Source organism: Podarcis melisellensis, assembly GCF_964234715.1.
Source record: "Podarcis melisellensis genome assembly, chromosome: Z".
NCBI classification, from domain to species: domain Eukaryota; kingdom Metazoa; phylum Chordata; class Lepidosauria; order Squamata; family Lacertidae; genus Podarcis; species Podarcis melisellensis.
Genome location: NC_138547.1, coordinates 31,685,684 through 31,699,628, shown reverse-complemented (window position 1 = coordinate 31,699,628; position 13,945 = coordinate 31,685,684). Strand labels below are relative to the sequence as shown.

At 45.7% G+C, this 13,945-nt stretch overlaps 1 protein-coding gene across 4 annotated transcripts in view; it reads left to right on the top strand.

Moving 5' to 3' along the window:
- The window catches only part of NHSL2 (NHS like 2), a 107,973-nt gene that overhangs the window by 51,274 nt on the left and 42,754 nt on the right, over positions 1–13,945 (top strand). The window contains exon 1 of one of the 4 annotated variants that reach the window (XM_081897327.1): positions 10,488–11,434. The exons of the other annotated variants lie outside the window; for them this stretch is intronic. Coding sequence (XP_081753453.1) covers positions 11,392–11,434 — 43 coding nt within the window. The 5' untranslated portion in view covers positions 10,488–11,391. Of the gene's footprint in view, positions 1–10,487; positions 11,435–13,945 lie in introns of those variants that run through there. 4 annotated transcript variants of the gene reach the window in all.

Sequence of the window (13,945 nt, the reverse complement as noted above, 5' to 3'; positions counted from 1 at the left end):
ATTAGACTGGCATAGGCTCTTCAGGTGTTGGAAAGACATGTGTCAGGTTCTTTCCCTACCCCCACCCCTATTTCCCTTTTCCTCCTCACATATTTAAGGGCAGGTTTACACAGGTGCTCCCTGCCTCATGACCTATAGTTGAACATGTGAACTGGCTGCATTGAGGAGGGTGTGTGTGTGTGTGTGTGAGATTGATGTTCTTATGTTTACTGATTGTTTGCCTGTGCTGACCAATCACTTTCACTCACACACATGCGTGCCATCTTTCAATGCACGTGTACAAATGCCTCCCTGATGGTTACCATCCTGCATCCTGATACCTAGAATTTAGATCCTATTTGATTCAATGGGATGGGACTTCCTCCAGAGTAAAACGTCCATAGAATCCAGCTGAAGGGGCACAGCTAATGAAGAGAGCATCCCAGGGCTGTGATCCTATACAAACGTACTGGAGGGTAAGTCGTAATTGAACTCACTTGGACTTCTGAGTAGACATGCATAGGACTGTGCTGTAGGGGTTGCAAAAAACCCTTTGTGAGCTTCCCTGGGAGCAAGCTGCATTGGGCATAGTAGGATTTACTTCTGAGAAAATGCATGTGGCACAAATGCCCTTCTTCCCTCTTCTTTTCTCCTACGCACATAAGAGTCTGCTGTATCAGGCCAAGGGCTCAGTTCGTCCAGCATCCTGTTCTCATTGTGGCCAACCAGAATTAGCAGCGGGTAGAACATAGCCAATATGACTAGTAGCCTACCCTGCCTCACAGGGTTGTTGTAGGGATTAAATGAGGAGGTAGAGAACTATGCGTGCCACCTTGAGCTCCTTGGAAGAAAAGGTGCAACATAAATGCAATAAATAAACAGAGCATTGTTAGTTTTCTTGTCCTCCGCTTCCTGCATTCACTGCCCCCTTTGCTCTATCTTCCCTGGGTGGTCTGCCACTTGGCCACACCAGACTGTCCCCTTATCCCTAATCAAAATAGCCCCAAAGTATTCCTCTCTCCAGAGGAAGCAGCAGGTGATGAATGAAACCTGATGCTAATGACAGCTTCAGGATTGGCAGGAACTAGCTGTTTATTTTGATGCATTAGATGCATGGACACCCTAAATTGGCAAGTTTATACATACATCCCACAACCTTACCCAACCAGGTATCTTCCAGATGTTTTGGACTATAACTCCCATAAGTAGTCCAAAACATCAGAAAGGGGTCTGGACTGGCAGCGATTGACCAGGAAAGAGATATTGGAATGGTAATGGATAGCTTTAAGGACGATGTCAACCCAGTATGTGGCAGCTGCAAAAAAAGATGAATTCTCTGTTAGGGGTAAGTAGGAGAGACCGTTGGAGGGAAAAACACACCTGCCAATAATGGAATTCTGCTATGAGAATCTATGGTGCAATTGCCCGTGGAATATTGTATTCAATTGTATTGCATCCTCAAAAAGGATATTGTAGCGCTGGCAAAGGTTCAGAAAAGGGCAACCAACGTAATCAAAGGCATGGAGAAAAGGTTACAACATTTTCGTTTAGAAAAGAAGGTAAGGATGGGATTTTCCTACCGTGTGATGGTCATCAGCTTGGATAGTTTTAAACGGGAGATGGGCAGACTTGTAAAGGATAAGGCTGTCCATGGCTGTTACTTAGGATATCTGTGCAGTACCTCCAGTATCAGAGGAAGTATACCACTGAGTGTCAGTAGCTGGGAAGTAGAAGTGGGGAGAATTGTGCTGTTTCTCTCATGTCTTGCTTTGAAGGCTTCCCATAGGCATCTGTTTGGTACCTGTGAAAACAGGTTTCTGGGTGAGATGGGCCTTTGGTCTGATCCCACAGGGTTCTTTATAACGTTCGCTTATTTATTTTATTTGCAGGTATAGATTACTTTTTACCACCAAACTGATCCAAAAGGCGTTGTCCTTGCATTCTGCCAGATGTTGTTAGATTCCAACTCCTCCCTCAGCCTGTTCCAGCGTTGCCAAGATTGCCACAATCGCTACATCCGCGCAAGGGAGTAAGACCTATTGCAGGCTGTGGGGCTCACTTTTGGGGAAAAAATATGCAGAGGATTGTTCTGTAAGGCTGCCATCTTTTGCATATATTCCCTAGAACTGGGTGGTCTGAGGCATGCAGCCCTCGAGGCATTTTTTGGCTGCCCTCAGCAACATTTCACACACACACAGCCTTTCCAAAGCTGGGTAAGCGCTTTGGGAAGGAGACATGAGGGCTCCTAGAGCAGGGTCCTAGAGTCCCACTTGGTATGAAAAGTTGGACTACCCTGTGTTAGAAGCAAGCTGCACAGGATCAAGCTGTAGGTCACTGAAATGGAAGAACAGTTTGGCAGATTTGGTTAAGGAAGGCTGAACTATGACAGCAGTCTGTGTCACGTATGGGGAGCCTTTGGCCCTCCAGAAGTTACTGAAGGACAACTCTTGTAATTCCTGGCCATTGACCGTGCTTGCTGGGGCAGATGGGAGCAAGAGAGCACCATTTCCTTTCTTATCCTGTATTAGCAATGCACATACTGGGCACAACTGTGCTATTTAACCCATACATTATATTTATATTTCTTGCTGCTGCTATATTGGGGTGAGGTGCTGCTACTGCTAATTCTGGAGACCTTGCCTTGTGTCAGAGTAAACCAATTGTACATCCTATGAAATCAGAAGCAAGCACCATTTGAGTTCACCTTGGCTTACTCCCAGAAAGCTATGCAGACCATTGCAATAATTGATTGCATGGCTGATCGGGGACCAACCCTGATCTTCCCAACCAGTTGTGAACATGCAAACTGTTCAATTTCTCTTTACTAGCTCAGTACAATATTCTGGGACTGTCACCTGAACCTAATAAACTGGGTGTTACACAATTATCCTTGGTGGGGGTTGTGCTGCATCTAACGGTAGCTCTCCTTAGAGTAGACTCATTGAAATTAATGCATTCTGGTGTTGTTGTTGGTTTTGGCATTTCATTGCTCACATCCTTACATCTCCTCCTGAGCCTTCCCCATGCTGATATCCTTTAAATGTTTTGGATTACTTATGGGAGTTACGTATGTGTGTAAACTTGCCAATTTATTATGTCATTCATGCATCTAATGAAGTTGAGTGTGGTTCGTGAAGCTTATGCCATAATAAATTGGATCGTCTTTAAGGTGCCACAAGACTCTGTCCTTTGTAGCACAAAGCACATTTTGCAGCTCAAAGAATTCTAGGAATTGCTGTTTGCCAAGGGTGCTAGGAGCTGTTGCTCTGTGAGGCAACTACTGTTTCCAGGTTTCTTTGGGGGGAAGCAACATCTTAAATGTCTTTAAATGTGTTGTATGTTTGCAACCTGTGCTGTTTTTGCAGAACGCTGTTCTTTAACTACCCAGGAAAAAAATGGAGCTGATGGGAAATGGGCAGAAGTGGGATGAAAGGGATACTTCCAGATTAGATGCAATAAAGGACAGCAGTACAATATCTTTTTAACGGTTGTACGGAGGAGGAGGAGGAATTTCAGTATTGCCTGCTTATCTTATCGTGTCAGGATGCTCTGCAAGTGCCTGTGAACCTTAACGTAAGATCTTCAGCCAACTGAAAAGCAAACTTCAGCTTTCAATCAGAAAAGCAAACAACCTTGCAGAGAAGTCTAGGTTGTGCCCTAGATTTGGACAAATATTGAATTCTGAAGGGGGGTGCCTTAAAAGGATTGTGGGGTTCTCCAAGGTTAAGAGGGATTTGCACAAAGCACCCCGAGTTGAAGGAGAAAGCCCCCCCACGTCACCTGCCCCCCATGTTTGGTGGACTCAGATTTTTTAAAAAAACATTGCACTGTATTTCTTAAAAAGCGAAACTAATGTGTGGGGAGGGCGGGAGAGCTGTGTGATTGACAGGTCTCATTTGCAATCACAGGGAATGGTTTAAACAGGACTCTCCAATCCCTGTGCTCTGAGGGAGGGAAACTGATGGAAGTAAATATAGCCTTGATTCACGTGGTTTTCTTTGCTCTTTTGCAGATTTTGTCTCTTAGGAGTAGGAAGGAGCGTTAGCAGAGTTCTGCTGGCGCATAGGCTTTTCTTAATTAATTTCCTTTGCTTACCATCTTCCAATTCTCTGCTTCCAAATCCTCACTGTTCTTTTGCTCATTTTGAATCTGTTGTGCCTTTCCCCCCCTGAGTTGGATCATTCCAATTCCTCCTCACACCCATTTTTCACATTCTTCTTGCTGTTGTGTTTGCCTGAGTGAGCCCTTATCCGTGCTATACATTTAAACTGCCACAAAAAATCCTGGGGATTGTAGTTTGTTGCAAGTTGTTAGGAGACACCCACCACCACCACCACCTTGGAACTACATTTCCCAGAGTTCCCTGGGAAGAGTGATTGGCTGCTAAATCACTGGGAATTGTCACTTGTGTGAGAGGAATGATTCTCAGGACCCCTAACAAACTAGCTTCCAGAATTATTTGGGGGGGAAGCCATTACCATTTTAAGAGGAATGATACTGCATTAAATGTACTGTGCAGAATGGGTTGTGTGTTAAGTATTGCTGATTGTTTCTTATTACTAGGCAGGTCAGTGTATATCCTTCTCCCTTAGAGTTTGGACTAACTCTAAGGTAAAGGTAAAGGGACCCCTGACCATTAGGTCCATTCGTGGCCAACTCTGGGGTTGTGGCGCTCATCTCGCTTTATTGGCTGAGGGAGCCGGCGTACAGCTTCCGGGTCATGTGGCCAGCATGACTAAGCTGCTTCTGGAGCACGGAAACACTGTTTACCTTCCCGCCAGAGCGGTACCTATTTATCTACTTGCACTTTGACGTGCTTTCAAACTGCTATGTTGGCAGGAGCAGGGACCGAGCAACGGGAGCTCACCCCGTTGCGGGGATTCAAACCCCTGACCTTCTGATCAGCAAGTCCTAGGCTCTGTGGTTTAACCCACAGCGCCACCTGCGTCCCTTGCTCTAAGTTTAGTGTGTGCTATATAGTCTTTTAGTGATTTCACTTTATTTTATAATTAGTTACCGTATACAAAAACCTGTAATTACTATTATTTATTTTTAAACAAGTTCAACATGTGTGCATGTAGTCCATCAGTGATGATGATATCATGCCTCTGAAAAATGTCTCGGAGCTCTACTCCTACCCACCCCCCACCCGCCTGCTTTACTGGTTATGACTATTCATGAAGCAGTGTTGAAGATAACACAAACAGAATTGCACTGAAAAAAGGGGGTGGGAGTTGTCTGTGCACTTTCATAGCTCTAAGTACTGTTGGACTCCAACTCCCATCATCCCACAGCATCCTGGCATCTCCAGGTAGCACTAGAGGAGACCCCTGCCTGACACCCTAGAGAGAGCTGCTACCAATCAGTGTGGACATTATTAAGCAAAAGGGACTGGTCGTCTCAGTACAAGGCAGCTTGCTATGTTCCTGTACCCACCTGCCTTCCTCTTCCCAGTTTATTCAAGAGAAGCTGACAGGTGGTGCGTTTTTTTAAAGCTCCCTTGAAAACTATTCCATGCACTGAAAATAATGGCCTGTGGTTGCCATGGGGCCCCGCTTTCAACTCACCATTCAGGGGGCAGAGGCAGCAACTGCAAAGTAAAAGAAGCAGGCTGATGGCTTCACCCCACCCACTGCAGTGAAGGCGATAGGGATGGTTGGGATGAGAGAGAGCTTTGAAGCCCATGTTAGTCAACAGTCTTCCAAGGTACTTTTCTTGGCATGAAACGATCCTCTTCGGCAACTCAAGCTGGAAAAATACCAGGAGACTTTTAAATGTTTGGTGCTGATGCCTACGAATTTTGATCATATTGCTATGCGTGCTCTGGGCAAGAGCCTAACATTTTTTTGACATTGGCTCCTGAAAGCTGGGCTCTGGTCCCAAGGCCTTTTCATTCCTCACCCCTCCACCCCAAGCCATAAGGCTGAGCAAAAATGCCGCCTCCTCCAATCGTGGCAAATAGGGGAGAGCATTTCAGATGATTTGGGGAGAAGGATTATTTGCGCGGTTTGAGGGGAAGAGTTCAGTGAGTGGCAGTAACAGTGGCCTTTTCTTTAGTAAAGTTGGGTTTGCCAGCGCCCTGCAAGCCCTTGGAACCATGTGATGTTGTAACGTTAGGGTGTTTGCATGTTACATTTAGCAAGGGTTCAACATCCAAACCCATGTACACAAATACACTTGTATAGTTATTCACATGTTACCTTCAATGTGTGCACAGTCTGCATACGCAATAGTTGAGCAACGCGTGTACACTGTCTCCTGCAAACACCTGTGCATTTGTAATAGCAGCTTATACCTGTGTTCAGTGTAACGTGTGAACAATTTTATATAGTGTCATTCTAGAAGCGTTGGGGGTACGGGAAGGAGAGAAAGTGATAGTGGCCACCATTTAGTCATTCAGGTTGGTACATGTCGTTCTTCTACCCCCCACCACCTATTTTATCCCCACAAGAACCCTGTCAGGTAGATTAGGCTTGCCCAAGGTCACTTGCTGAGTTTCATGGCTGAGTGGAGATTTAAACTCTGGTCTCCCAAGCCCTAATCTGGCACACTGGTGTGTGCAGGAGAGGATGGCAAACATGGCAGGAATACAATCTGTTATATTTTGGGAATGGTTCATCTTCATTTTATTATGTAGCTGCATTCTTTTATACTTTCTGGACCTCCCAGGATCATATTAGAAAGTAGTTATGTTCTAAGGTATAAATCAGGCATTGCTAGGAGTTGATTTCCAATTTATTTCTTAACCACAAAAAAATTGGTGTGACACGAGCAAATTTTTAATTTGAAATTGTGGCCCGGGGGGGGGGGAATTGAGAACCACTACTCTACCCCTTAACAAACTACAATTCCCAGGATTCTCCAGAGGAGGGGAGGCATGTGTTTTAAATTTATGGCGTGAATATGATTTCAGTCTCCTTTTGTTTTCTGACAGGCAACTAACTGTCATGGGTTTATTTATAAGGGTGTGATTAAATTTCCCTGAAACCAGCCCCTATTGCTGCTCTTCACCCAGTTTCTATTACTTAGCTGAAAACATCCAGTTCAGCCCTGGTTATCAGTGCTGGGCATATTCTGCAATACTGTAGTTAAGTTCTGAATTTGCTAGTAGGTGCAGCTTTCAGCACCTAAAACATCTAATCTGTTACTCAATTTATAACAAACAAGTAAACAGGTTTCTTGCCCTCATGGCTATAGACATGGGCTTGCAAGTGTGCAAGCGATTCCTGCTGAAATCTTGAGAGTCGAGGGTGGGAGTAGCAGCAAGCAGGATTTCCAGTGGTGGGGAGATAGGGCTTTCACAGGAAAAGGAAATGGGGTGAGGGGTGGGGAGAGAAGTTGATGGGTGGGGTGGGAGGATGAATGGGAGAATAGAGACAGCCATGCCTGTGTGTATGTTCAACGCTGGAGATTGTTGTCCTTCGCTGTGCATCAGTAGCCTAAAGCACATACATCTTGTTATATCAAAACTCATCTCTGCAGTAGAAGGTTGATAGTGGTGGTGGGAACTCAGATAAAGAGCCCTGGGGGCCATGCATGGTTATCTATATAGCTATGATGATTCTGGTATTACTCCAGCCAGGCTCTTGCAGGAATAGTCAAATTTTATTGCAATGAAGGAATCTGAGCAATTGAGTCTCACAGCCATGGAGAATAACAACCTGCAGCCCAGCTCAGGCAGATCCATTCAGCTGAGCATTAAGAGTCCCATGGCCAGAATCTAGCAAGGAAAAGCCAGATCGTGCTAATTATTGCATTTATAGCTCAGCTTTTGTCCAAGGCTGGCACACATAGGTTCTCCCCCTCCCCGTTTGTATCCTCACAACACCCCTTAGGGATTGGTTAGGCTGAGAGACAGTGACTGGCTCATGGTCACCCAGGGAGCCACATGGCCACGTGTGGATTTGAACCCTGGTCTCTAAAACCACTACACCACACTGGCTGTAAATATCCTGGTTTTGGTTCTTGCAAAAGCAGTAGGGTCTTGCTGCTGTTGGCTTGCAAGTTGTTTTGAGTGAGGATGGAAGATGGAAGCTGCCTTATTCCAAGACAGACCATTGTCTACCTGGCCCAGGTATGGTTTACTCCTTGGCTGGGGAAACCTGTGACCCTCCAGGTGCGATTGGACTACAAACCCCATCTGACATTACTGGGAGTAAAGCAACACTGTTTTCAGTAAGCTAGCGGAACCCGTTGGGAAGTAATAGACAGAAAGGTAATCTATTCTTCCCTCGCTGTAGTTCTCTCAGGCTTTAGTCCCTTCCTGCTTTTTCTTCAGTGTTAGTGTTGGACCTGGGTTGTGGTGGTTGTTTTGTCATTGTTGTTGTTAAATTTCATGCTACAGAAAAGCCACTTCTGGAAATCTAGAGGGATTTAAGTGGAAGTTTAGTGCTTGTTCCCACCTTAAATTTTTTCAAGGGGTACGAGTAGAATCCATTTGCAACCCTGTTAACTTGGCAAATCTCAGGAGTTTTGCATTGTAGTTCCATGTGGCAGAATTTAGGGCAGTATCCCAGGATACAGTTCTTTCCTGCTATTCAGAATTTAGTGTGACATGGTGGTGTATTGATCAAAAAGCCAGAGTGCCATAATGCAACAAAGTACTGCAGTATAAAAGGAATGTTAAAAACTGGGACAGAAGAGCTAGCATTGTAACCAGCAAACGTAGCACAGTAACCCACATATCTGAAAGCAGCCTAAATTAGCAGGTCTCCAGGGTCTTGGACAAAGGAAGGTATTTCCTGTTTCCCACTACCAGATCCCCTTAGGTGAGATCCACACCATGGAGCATTCATTTGGGTGCCGGGAACTGTAGCTCAGCGAGGTCTTAACAAACTACAGCTCCCAGAATTCTTTTGGAGGGAGCCATGGGTGTTGTAGTGGTGTAAGAGAACTTGAAATGGATGGTGTGGATGTAACCTTACCTGGAGATGCCAGGGCTTGAACATGGGACCTTCTGCATGTAAACTTTCTAATCCACTGATGTCCTTGAGCTTGAAATTAATACTAAAAATGGAACCGTCACATTTTAGAAGCAATGCTTGTTTTCTTTCATTTTAAAGAATGTATGTCCCACCCCTCATCACTAGTGATCATGGGGAAGGGATCAGCAGTTTAAAATGCACTAAGCAATAAGAGTGAAATACAATTAAGAATCTTGGTTATGTCGCTCCTTACACAGCACACACATACACAGCCAATTCAGAAGGCTGAAGAACAAAGTCTTCAGCTGGTGCTGAACGAACAGCCTCAAGGCCCAGGCAGTACTATTTGGAGAGATGCATTCCTTCAGATATCCAGATCCTTAGCCATTTAGCGTTTTAAACTTGGAACTAAGACTCTGAACTGGGCCTGATGAGAACTGTTGTTATATGCTTTTCTGCACACATTCCCATTAATACTTTGGCTGCTGCATTTTGCAGTGTCCATGAGCAGTTCTCAAGGGCCAGCCCACATAGAATGAATTGCAGTAATCCAAGTGATAGGTAATTTGTGCTCCGATCTTTATGGCCAGGCATTCTCTTCCCAGGAGTGGCTGTAGCTGGTGAAAAGACCAGAGCTGGAAAAAGGCACTTCATACCACTAAAGCCACCTGGGCCCTAACTACAGTGGAAAATCTAGGAGAACCCTTCAGGCTATGTACCTGGTCCTTCAGTGGGCATGCAACCCTCTCTAGAACAAGCTCTCTCTCTCTGTTTCATCAACCCAGGAACTACCAATCTGCAGTATCTCTAACTTATCTAGGATTTATGTAGCTTTAGTGTTTTGGCCTTCTTCCATCTCATTATTGCCTTCAGACACAAACTTCACCAGGTGGCAAGGAGAAACAGAGCTGAATGTCATTTGCATATTGACATAGTTTTCTTCTATTATGTAATTGACTTAAGACAGACAAAACCTGAAGTTATACACTGTTCTTGTTCAGTTTATACAGTATTATCATTTTCTTTTCTCTCTGGACTTTGTCTGAAATATTTAAATGACTCTGCCAGCAAGGGCCTTTGGCCCTTCTCATCTCATTGTTCTACAGTGAGATGATGGCTTGACATGCCAGCCAGTCTATAAGGGTTTCCCAAACAGCATCCATCTGTTTTTTGGACTACAACTCCCATCATGTCTAGCCAGCAGGACCGGTGGTCAAGGATGATAGTCCAAAAGCAGCTGGAGAACCCACATTTGGGAACCCTGTAAAACTGATGCTTGTAAGAAGCAACAGGAGATGGCTTTATTGATTGTAGCTGCACTTGTCTTGGCTCCTTGGCTGGCCACTTTTCAGTTGTAGACTTACAGGATCAGCCCAAAGATCTATCAAGATGATTTAAAATAAAGCATGAACTACGTCTTCCTTTGGTGCTGAAGAGCTCAGAATATCCTTCAGAACTGTCAGAAAGGAACCATATGTTACAGTGCATCTCTGTTTCTTCATGTGATGCTGTTGATGATGGTAGCTAAAGTGGGTGCAGCAATGAACACAATTATTTTTTTACTTTACCTAGTTGGCCAGTTTCTACACATTCTCCTCTCTATCCTTCATTCAGGCAAGGAGTAGGCATGATTAGAATTTAAGGAAACCTTTCAGCCAGGCAAAGTTGCTCAAGGAGGAGGCAGAACAATATCAGAGATGGGTGTGGCCTAGGGCCAGATAAAGAGGCCTGATGTGGCCCTCTAGGCCCAAAGTTCCCCACCCCTGCTTTATAATCTGCAACCAGCAGCCCTCGAGCCAAATCTGCCTTCTAAAGAGATTCTCCTGGTTCCTCAACCTCCAGCCCTAAGGCGTGTTTGGAAGGAGTAGCAACTGTGGAAAGCCTCCTTTGCAAGAGGAGAGGGGAGCCAGGCCCACCACCAGGGGGAGGGGAAAGCCCTAAAGAGATTATCCTTCTGATCTTAGAGCCATTTTCCTAAAGGTGTGTGAAGTCGAGTAAAGGAAGCATTTCGAAAACAAGGTCCCACTTGGCCTACAAGTCTGTGTGCAAACACAGGCTCATTCTCTCTTTTCCCAGGGCCTTGTCGATAGGAAGGAAGGAGGGACAGGCCTGTGACAATGGGCCAGCGGGAGTTGACTCAAACAGCCAATTCCTGGTGATTTCCTCTCCCTGCCGAGGGGGCCAGAGAAAGTGGGAAAAGGAAGTTCAGCCGAGGAGGACTGGAGGCAGGCGGATCGCTAGGAACAAAAGGGGCAGCTTCCTAAACTATTTTCAGCCCTGGCATGGCAGGACAATCCGCCTGAAGAAGCAGCCGCCTTGCAGATTTCACCTTGCTGCCGATTTCAGAACTGGGCTAGGCCGAAAGACAGCAGGGGTGGGTGGGTGTCTGTTGCACAGACCAGGGTGCTGTGAAGGCATCTGCGTGTGGTGTGGATGCCCCTGTGCGGGCTTTGATACTGCTGGTGCTGCGTGTGGGACCCCAGCACTCATGGAGAGGGCAGGATCCTTGCTTATGTCCTTGCACCGAGCAGGTAAGTAATGCCAGTGGGTGGAAGGGGGTGTCAACGGGAAGGAGCTTTGATGTGCATGGAGCAAGGTGTTGAGTCTTGTTACCTCACTGAATGCAAGGATGGCAGCAACTGCTGCCGAGGGTGTTGCTAGCTTTGCGCTACAGTCGCTATGAATTTGCACCCAGTAGGAAGCTATAGAAGCCCCTTTATCGTTGGCATCCTTCTGTCTCAAGAGACAATGGAGTGTACCTCCAAGGGTGAAGTCAAACCACTGCGAGAGCAGTACCAAAGTGACTTCTCTGGGGCACAGTCCTGGGCAGTGTGTTTGGAGGTCCTTGGCTGCCCAGATGACAATTAGACCCTGCTCCCGGACTAGGTCACAGATGTGTGTTGGGCAAGAGGGGCTAGGTGAAATGACAAGATACATAGCAATCTTCCAAGGCTTTGTTTTGGAGACAATTGCAACACACAGCAGTGTATTGGGTACAAAGGAAGCTGGCTTCTACCCCATCAGGCCATTGGTCTATCTAGCTCAATAATGTCTTCACTGACTGGCAGCAGCTCTCTGGAGTTTCAGACAAGAGTTTTTCCCAGCCCTGCTTTGAGGTGGCAGGAATTGAACCTTAGACTTCCTTCATGCGAAACCGGTGCTTTAACATTTGAGCTATAGTACTTCTCTTTTATTAAGCACATGTGGTAATTTGTGGGTGCAGGTGCAAATTTAGGAAAAAATTACTGTAATTGAACTAGAAATACAGTACATCTTCCGTGAGTGGGTAACCAATTGACCTGTGTTCTGGCTCAGTCTGTAATCCAAGTGTAAGGTCACTGCTCTCCCTTATTATGGCTCATTATTTTTAGACTGAGCTTTGACTGGATAGTCCTTAAAATAGAGGACTGTCCTCTGCAAATAAGACACACTGCATGCTAATACTGTAGAGAGAGAAAACTAATGGGATGTTATTAGTACAAATCTCTTATTTGGTGGGGGAAGGGGGCAAGAGATTTGTGTCTTCCCCAGGCACGCAACTTTTTGCATGCATATCTGGTACTAATACATCAACAGTGGCACAAATGCACAAGCTTGTCTGCTTTGTATCTTTTCTCATGCAATAGCAAACTGGGATCTACAAAGCTGCCTTTGTTTTTCTTTAAAAAACAAAAAAAACAAAAATTAAGTTGTTGTGTTATCTATCAGTTTTGGGCAGGGACAGGAAAGGTGGGTGGGAACAATTTGATAGACTTGAATCCCTGACAACATCTCTGCTCTTTTTCTGCAAGAGGACAGAGTAAGACAGGTTGTTTGAAAGATGAGATTATGGGTTTGCAAGGCTAATCAGTGCTGAAGGGGATTGCAGAAAGGAGAGGTGGGTTTTCATGCTTTCCCGGTCAGTGGAAACTTTTTTCAACAGGGTAGGGGACCTCAGGCTCAGGGGCCAAATGGTGCCCCACATACCCCTTTCTGTCCTGCCCTCAGGATTCTCCCCAGAGCATGCTTTAGGCTTCTTTTAAGTGCTTTTGCCTAACCAGCCTTGAACTAATGCCTCTGACTTGTCTGGATGGAGGATGGAGAGGTATTGGGGTAGGGAGGAGGGTTTAGAAACCTCTGCCTTCTTATGTTGCTGCAATGTACCCTACTAAACAAAGGTAAGAGTCATCCTGAGTGTTATATCTACTTTGCCTCTGGCTCTGCCCAACCCTTGCAAATGGCCATATGCCCTCATGAAGCAATGCAACCCTCAAGGAAAAAGGGTACCCCTCCAGGATTGCATAGTTATTTCTGAAGAATCTTTCCAAGTATATAGGTTGAACAGGTTTGGTGGTGGTGGGGTAACCTGGAACATATGAAGCTGCCTTGTTTATTAAGTGACACCGCTGGGCCATCTTGCCCGGTGGCATCTGCTGTGGTAGCAGCTTTCTCGGCTATCTGTCAGGAGCCCTGCTCTTCACCTGCTACCTGATCCTGTTTTTAATGGAGAGCTGCTAAGGATTGAACCTAGGATCTTCCTCATGCAACGTACACACACCGCTACTATAATGTTCAAATGCAGCGGAGACAGCATCAACCCCTCTTAAGTGCTTTCCCCATCCATTTCCTCAAAATGTGAAATGCTTCTTTCTCTTTGCCCAACCTCAGAAACTGTTCAACCTGTTACTCCCAGACTCGGTTTTGCAGGTACAGGTGTGCACCGTCAGGTAATTTTTTTTAAGGGCTGTTTCCAGGTTAAGGAAATCTCAGTTATGGGTATGAGCTAATAAAGAGACGCGGGTGGCGCTGTGGGTTAAACCACAGAGCCTAGAACTTGTCGATCAGAAGGTTGGTGGTTCGAATCCCTGCGACGGGGTGAGCTCCCGTTGCTTGGTCCCTGCTCCTGCCAACCTAGCAGTTCGAAAGCATGCAGTGCAAGTAGATAAATAGGTACCAGTCTGGCGGGAAGGTAAATGGCGTTTCCGTGCACTGTTCTGGTTTTGCCAGAAGCTGCTTAGTCATGCTGGCCACATGACCCGGAAAAACTGTCTGCGGACAAATGC